The 8,676-nt window shown below is 32.1% G+C and overlaps 1 protein-coding gene across 2 annotated transcripts; it reads right to left on the bottom strand.

Annotated features, from left to right (window-relative positions):
• Nucleotides 1-3,874: 3,874 nt before the first annotated feature.
• LOC147067435 (uncharacterized) lies at nt 3,875-7,732 on the bottom strand. Of its 2 annotated transcripts, XM_085953902.1 has the most exons (3): nt 7,538-7,732; nt 7,322-7,393; nt 3,875-6,447 (listed from the first exon to the last, which is right to left on the bottom strand). In XM_085953902.1, exons 1-3 carry the CDS (start codon nt 7,608-7,610, stop codon nt 4,415-4,417), a joined length of 2,178 nt encoding a protein of 725 aa, XP_085810028.1. In that variant the 5' UTR covers nt 7,611-7,732; the 3' UTR covers nt 3,875-4,414. The 2 variants fall into 2 exon arrangements, with proteins under 2 accessions (XP_085810028.1, XP_085810027.1); XM_085953901.1 differs by lacking the exons at nt 7,322-7,393; nt 7,538-7,732 and adding an exon at nt 6,869-7,006 and having other exon boundaries at nt 3,875-6,498.
• Nucleotides 7,733-8,676: the final 944 nt, after the last annotated feature.

The raw sequence follows: 8,676 nt of genomic DNA, 5'->3' as shown, positions 1-8,676 counted from the left end.
TAATTATGTAAGTCATTTTTTCATGCCAAAACAATTGCAGATTCTTTTAAACTAATATTGATACAATATTAATTTGTATTGTTTAAATTTCATATTCCTTTATTCCATGTCAACATAAAAAATAATTCTCTATATAATTATTATGTATCTGCATATATTTTAATATTGTTTAATTATCATTACCTACTGAGTATGTAATGATATGTTGAAGACATTTTTTTTATTTGCTTTCTCACATTTTTGTTTATATTATTAGTCCATTATAATAGAGGTAGTTGGAAGAAAAATAATGAAAAGAGAAAATAATTACATGAAAAATACAATATAGTTATTGTTATAACATAAAATTATGTTAAAATGGTAATTAAGTTAGCTATTTTTAATTTAAATAAAATGTTATTGATTTGATACAAGTTGTATTATTTCCATCTTTCAAATGCCTTGGATATAATTGACGATAGTATGAGTCTATGGTGGAATCTATCAAAAGAAAACGTGAAATTGAGTTCTTGATGGCATTGAATCTGTATTCTACGACATGAGGCAAAAACATACATAATTATAAAAGTAATCATTATCATAAGTAACCCATCAATCCAGGACGGGTCCTAGTCTCCTCCAAAAACTTCCTCTATCTCTCTATCCTGGGCCAGTATTCTCCAGGTGTTTGCACTGGCTGCTCTAGTATCTCTGTTGACACCTTCCAACTACCAGCATCTGAGCCTGCCAATCGTCTGGTTTTGTATTCAGAATTCCCCTCAGCGGTTGAGCACTCCATTCTTGCTATGTGGCACGCACATTGGAGCCTACCGAGATCAACAAATGTGGAGATACATTCTTCTTGTAAGAGGTTGCAGAGCTCCAGCCTATGCCGAATATGCCATCTTATCCTTCTAGTATGGGCCTATGTATTGTACGTAGGACCATCCTCTCGAATATATCGGGCGCATGCTCATCGTCAGTCTTGGTGAGAGTCCATCACAGACTTGTAGGTCAGTATTGGTTGGATCAGCATTTTGTACATCTGAGGTTTTGTATGACAGGAGAGGATGCGAGACTTAAACTGATTTTGTAGACCAAAGTAGCACCCGTTTGCTGCTGTGAATCTCACTGGTAAATATTCCATTATCTTCAAATATAATCAAGAGTGTTTTCTGTAGCAATTTCAGAATGGATGTGAAGAGCTAATCTAAATATATGCCAAGCCGAAATAAAACTTATTATTTTTTTTAAACTTCATGTCACTATAGGGACAAGTCGATATAGAAATATCCCATATTGCTAACTATTGTTTGATTTCATAGATAAAATGTTTTGTGTCGAAACTCATGCTTATTTAAATGGGCGGAGCAAAATAAAAGTTACATGGTATTAAATGAAATAACATTGGTCGCATTACTAGAAGTGGAGAAGTATATTATGTTCTCATTATCAGGCATTGGTGTAATGCAAAATAAAATAGTGACAGGTTGCTGGTTTTAAATAATCCTGATCAACCCATAGTTGGATACCACAAATTTCGAATTTCATCATTCTAATTAAAAAAGGCAATATAATCACTTTAGCATTGGATTGAGTAAAACTATACGTACCTATTTAAGTTATCGATTTTATGTATAATAATGACATTCTATATTCACATGATTTCAAATTATTGCGTGTAACATAATAATATTGATGTTAATAGTTTGAAGAAATTCCGAAGCATGCTCCGGATCCACTACACCACTACGTATGTTACAATTGCCTGTCACGAATGATTGGCTACGGCTGAGCAGTGAGTCAACACATCAGTTGAAGTGAGCAGCTGGTTGCAACGTCTAAGTATGGTACCGCAATAGTGCAACTTCATAATATTAAATAATGAACATCAGTGGTTGTAGTTGTGGCTGCATAGCGCATATCGTCGGTATAGTGGCAAAAGGCGTTAAGTCAAAAAACCTTGTTTTGAGATAATCGTCTTTTTCTAAATTCAAGAAATTGAAACCTCTCTACTTAAATACTTTAAACAGTTTTACCTTAACTTGTTACTTTATGATATTCGGTAATCATTTATGAATTCAATTTGAGTATTGTCAAGTCTTTTTTACAGTAATAATAATTAGTTTTTTGAGTTTATTTACAAAAAGGTGAATTAACGTTTTTTGCCACAAGAGATTTTTGACTTAAGGGGGGACATGCTCGTCGAAGGTCAAAATTGAGTTTTTATTGTATTTTCAAACCATGATCCTGGACGCTCCTTAAACGTTGTAGATAATCTATTTATATAATTTTGAAGCCTTATTATCCTTTATAGTTATTTTAAACATTTGATGACTGCATAAAGTATTTTTGTTACATAAAATAGTATTCTTTTAAACCTCTCGCTCTAATGTTTTAGAATATAGTCATATTTCGGTACATAACTGTGCAGTGGTGTTAAGATTTTTTACATTTATTAATTTTTAAACGCATTTATAAAACCATTAGTATAATTTATTACGAGATAATTTTTGTAAAATATTCACAATGAAAAATTATTTTGATAATCTCTGTGATCCCAAATTTGACAAGAATTAGGCATTTTATTATTCAAAAAATCAGCAAGATTAACACATTTGAAGATAATTCTAAAGATACTTTTTATAAGCTATGTCTTTGACCATTCAACTGTGATAAAAATCTTATGAATAATGATTGCTTTATAATAATTATTGACCTAAGAATAAGGTAGTGTTTTTTTGAAATACGCCATTTCTTTTGTCATTCCCTAGTGGTTAAGCTACAACATACGGCCGTAGCCATAAAATGACAAACTATAATTAAAGTAGGGAGTAAAATTATGTTAACGCGCGTGTTTGAACATGTACTTAACCGAATTTTTTTTTATTTTTTTTTAAACGGTACATGTTCAAACACGCGCGTCAATATCATTTTACTCCCTACTTTAATTATAGTTTGTCAATTTATGGCTACGGCCGTATGTTGTAGCTTAACTACTGGGGAATGACAAAAGAAATGGCGTATTTCAAAAAAACACTACCTTATTCTTAGGTCAATAATTATTATAAAGCAATCATTATTCATAAGATGTTTATCACACTTGAATGGTCAAAGACATAGCTTATAATAAATATCTTTAGAATCATCTTCAAATGTGTTAATTTTGCCGATTTTTTGAATAATAAAATGCCTAATTCTTGTCAAATTTGGGATCACAGAGATTATCAATATAATTTTTTATCGTGAATATTTTACAAAAATTATCTCGTAATAAATTATGCTAATGGTTTTATAAATGCGTTTAAAAAATAATAAATGTAAAAAATCCTAACACCACTGCACAGTTATGTACCGAAATATGACTATATTCTAAAACATTAGAGCGAGAGGTTTAAAAGAATACTATTTTATGTAACAAAAATACTTTATGCAGTCATCAAATGTTTAAAATAACTATAAAGGATAATAAGGCTTCAAAATTATATAAATAGATTATCTACAACGTTTAAGGAGTGTCCAGGATCATGGTTTTAAAATACAATAAAAACTCAATTTTGACCTTCGACGAGCATGTCCCCCCTTAATTGAATTGTCAAAGATAAAATGTTTTAGCTGAGTAGTATTACATTGGACTCTAATAATAATAAAAACTGGCCAATTTATGATAAAATATAAATTAAAACAGAAATAATATTAGGTAAGATACTATTAGGTATTAATATTAGGTAGGTATAGAAGTAATTTGATATTTTTGTATGTAAGATTAGTAATAATCTTGTTTCAAATTAAGATACTTTTCATCTTTATTAAGTTATTGAACTTAAAAATGTGTAGCTGAGGACTAGGTAAAAATAAAAAAAAGGAATACATATTTATTTAATTTATTTATCAGAACATTAGATTAGAGGTGGATAAACGGTATGGGGATGATGATTACACAAAAAATAATTTATAAAAACAATTAAAATTAACAATTACATTAGAAAATTAATCAAGAAAACTTAAAATATGATTAAGAGATCATTTTCGCTTCATCATAGTCAACCTAGAAGGGTTCCGGAACAGTATTTTTTAATTTATTTATTAGAAACATTGGATAACAGGTGGATAAACGGTATTGAGATGACGATTAGACAATAATAATATAGGTAGGTACAGAAACAATTAAAATTAACAATTACATTAGAAAATAAACAAGAAAACATAAAATACAATAATTGAGATCATTACTCCGCTTTATCATAGTCAACCTAGAAGAGTTCCGGAACAGTATTTGATTTATTTATTAGAAACATTGGATAAATGCTATGGAGATGAGAATTAGACAATAATATTAATTATAAAAGAAATAATTAAAATTAACAATTACCCTACAAAATTAATCAAGAAAATATAAAATAATAATATAATTTAGACATTATTCCTCTACTTCTTAATCAGAGTCAAGCTGCGATGGTTCGGGAACATTGTTACCCGAAGAAGTAGAGGTGGGTAAATTGTCATACCACGGGTGTAATTCTGGTGGTATTATATTGTTTTTACACATTGTAATTAAGTCTTTTTTCTTTTCTTCTGAAATAAATAAATTCGAACGGTAAGCACACGGTATGTCTCGGGGAGTTGGCAGATCACTTCTTCTTCCTTGGCGATTACCGAACACATTTATTTTTTTATAGTTACTAGAATAGTCATATCTATAGTATAGCACTGATGGAGAATGTTTCTCATATCGAAAGCACTTTACTTTCAACCAATTCACTTTGTCCAGATTTTCGTCGATTGTTTTATTTCTAATTGAAGACTTTGATAACGCCTTCAAGTCCAGCATGTCACCAAAAGTCATTTGTTTGACATGATATGGCGGCTTATTACTATTTTTAGACTTCCTTGACACACGGCTCATCTTAAAAATGTTCAGCCAGTCTTGGACACTAAAGACGTCTAGAAATTTCTTTTTTTGCTCAATGGCACTGTGCATACTGTCCACCTCCATGTAGGTATGCCCGCTTTCTAGAAATTTGTGCTCGATAACTTCCAAATTTGTCGTTTGAACTAGGTTCAAAAATAATGAAGCCACATGTATATTTCGGTTTTGGCCCCCACAAGTGTCTGAATATAGAATCAAATGTTTTGTGGTGACCGGAACTTCATTTTTGATATACATCGCCAAACATGAGCCGATCTCACATGCTCCTCGCTTTCCATCAACCTCAGACCACGCGTAACAAAACCCTCTGTTTGGGTGAGCACTTTCATATACAGTCAAATTATACATATTGAGTTTTCTTAAATAGTATACTAATGACGCTTGTGATGTGGGAATCTGTAGTACCTTTTGCAAATCAAACGTTACCGTGAGACACTTGTCGCTTTCAATCAGTGCTATATTTTTGTCAGCATTTTTTGATTCTTCCGCTGCATCCTTTCTTTCGATATGCTCACGGTATGTAGCTTCCAAGGCTAGTTTTTCTTCGGCTGATGCTTTTGAATATTGCATGCATGTCATACATTGGTCCTTTTTTGGTCGAAAGAAGCTATAGTTATAGTTTTCACAAAACACTTTTCTATAAATAAATGCACTTGCGGGAATCTTGTTATTTTCTTCACAATAAATATTGTACTGATCATACATTTTTGCAATTGATAAACTACTGTCCAAATACTTTCTTTTAGTGGATGCCCTTGTATAATGGCTTTCCATTGTCGGATATTTTTCGATGTGGTTTTTTATAAAATCCACATCGTCTGAACTTGTTTTGTTCACAGGGCTTTTGCGACCCCTCATATCCTTTCCATGAAATCCACCTTGCTTATTGCTACTCTGGAAAGCATTCGTCACCACAGTATTTGAAATAGAAAGGGTTTTAAGAAAGAAGTTTTGGCAAACCCTTTCTTTTGATTCATTTCTATAAAAGTGGTATGACTTTGAGTCCTTGCGTAGATTGCCGTCAGCAATTCGTACCCTTCGGGTTTTTGGAGCAGCACTGTCAACATTCCTTAGAATAAAATCCCTTTTGCGCTCGAAGCTCTTTAATCCCCAGTAAATTTGACAAATCTGCCTTCGATCTTCATGACTAAAGTGTGTACTGCATTTAAACCGACATGAAGAGCAATCAATTATTTTTGGCACTTTTGCAGATATTACATTACCACTTCTGTTTTCATAGGGTAAACATGTATCCCTTTTCTCCTTTTGTATATTTCGCTTCCATCCAGCAGGGTTACGTTTTTTCCAACGAGTATTATTGGCAGATTGTTGAACTGAACATTGAGGTTGTGGTTGAGGTTCTTCTGTGACGAATGGATCAGGCGAAGCCACATTTGAAAATAAATTTTCATCGGATAGGATGCCTTCGACTTCATTGACAACCTTCATTTGCTCCTCATCTAAATCGCTCTCTTCCATGTATTCTACGATGATATCGTTCGCCATATCTTCTACGATGATATCGTTCGCCATATCTTCTAAGATGATATCATTCGCCATATCTTCATCGAGCCCTTTCTGGATGATTTCTGTAACATAATAAACATACTTTGATTAAGCCATTAAAAATATAAACATGTTAATGATGAATCAATTTCATTTATGTTATTTAACATTTATATTGCATGGAAAAATATTGTTTGTATAAGCAAATAATATTGCATGCACATAGGTCACATAAAAATATATTAAATACAGCAATCTATGGCTAGGCAGGATAATTATTAAGAGTGGGCGGATGATGAAACAAGATTAATAATCGCACGTGGGGAGACCATAACCGGTGGCTAGATGTAGTAGAAAATACTGGCAATGTATCCGACTGGCGATTCAAGACAAACAAGAGGAGATGAGCCCACCACAGGTTATAGTGATTAAACTGTCAAATGTCCAGCTTACCGATATCATTTCCATTTGATTCATTATTTTTCTGTCCGTTGTCACCGTAAGTATTATGCCTGGTCCACACCGGCAACAAGTCGCGCGACAACTCGTTAAATTTTACGATAATTATCATAATTGCTTAAGAAATTTTACGATAATTATCATGCTTATCGTAAAATTTAACGAGTTGTCGCGCGACTTGTTTTCGGTGTGGACCCGGCATTAGGTTCTTCAGCGCATATGATTATCGGCATATTCTCCAAGTCAACCTCATTATTTATCGATCCGGCTTCTGTAATCAAATGCAATAATATTATGATGTTAGCATTATAAAGATGAAAGTAAATCAATGGTAAATTACACTTTTTCATCTACAACTTATATCATACTACTAAAACCTTCCTGAGGCTACAATATCAATTTGTAAGTAATGAACGAGCTAAAAAACTTAACTATTGTCATACAAACCTGTTGCAATAGAAGTATTAGGGTTATTAGTAGTATTGTCTCCATCCACAACATCACTGTGGTGTGCTTCATCTGAAATATAAATAAAACATATGCGTTAGTAAGGATGTCTTCTAGATGACATAAAAATACGCCATAGTAACGTGATATCAGTACACAAATAATCAATTGTAGAGCAAATTTCAATTTGAGGTTAAGTTGAATTAAGTTGCTTACCTTTAACGTGCTCCCTTATTTTATTCTGTTGCCCACACAGAAACATAATCTTATCCAATCGTGAATTATACATGTTAATAAAAACGATTAAACAATAACAATAAACAAGCACAATTGCACAAAATAATAAGATATAAATACGCGCGAAATGTCAACATTCAGCACCATGTGTCAAACGGTTGCGAGCTGCGTGTGGCATAGACAATAAGTCAATATAAATAACGGACAAGTGACTAGAAGCTTGAAGCCAAATAACGTTAAGTCATCTTATCGTCTTTGTGCACAGATAAAATTACAAAATCTGTATAGCAAAAAGCGTTTAGTTACTTATTGTTACTTGCCACTATGAAGTATGAAAGAAAGTGACTTAATACGTATTGAATTCTTTAAATATCGTCACAGCTACATGGACTTTGGCGGAGCTTGTTTTTTCAGACGATAGAGCGTGTCGAACTTTATCATTCTGCATTCATAACTCAAAACAGCCAATTTTTGACTTAACGTCTTCTGCCACTATACCGACGATATAAGACCTAAGTACTAAAGTTATTATATTTAAAAAATATGTTTTTAGGGTCATGTGAACTTCTGAAACCACAATACTTTAATGGAGTTCTGGTTCCAAAATAATTATTGACGTGCATCACACTAACGGGGTTCATTCTCTGCTGAGTAAAACACTTATGTATGTCATATAAAATTATATTTATTATCATTAACTTTTATCATTTTACACAATATGTGGCCACAGAGTGCAATACAATATATTACAATATATAAATTATGGATATACTGCAAAAAGCTAGCAACAGACAATAAAAAAAAATTATAGGCTTGAAGTTAGGTTTCACTTACTGGAATACTTCAAAAATATTCATGTGTATACTTGTACATATTTAAACCTTTTGCAGCAGTATGCGCACACACCTCATACATTATACTAATTATTAACTATGAAAAATAATTTCAATGATTATAAACTTGCATACATGTTAATTTCTCATATTAAAGTAATAATTACATCCGATAGCTGTACATTATCATTTCACCCAAATCTATTCTGACTATTTTTCATATCGCTATAACCTTACCTTGTTCTTTGCCAAAATAGTATTTGTCAGTCAAACATACTAGAAGCG

Source organism: Rhyacophila brunnea, unplaced genomic scaffold, assembly GCF_057557595.1.
Source record: "Rhyacophila brunnea isolate RB1 unplaced genomic scaffold, BYU_Rbru_1.0 scaffold_4, whole genome shotgun sequence".
Classification (NCBI taxonomy): Eukaryota; Metazoa; Arthropoda; class Insecta; order Trichoptera; family Rhyacophilidae; genus Rhyacophila; species Rhyacophila brunnea.
Note: the sequence above shows the minus strand (reverse complement) of the source record. Positions and strands in the feature narration are given on the sequence as shown.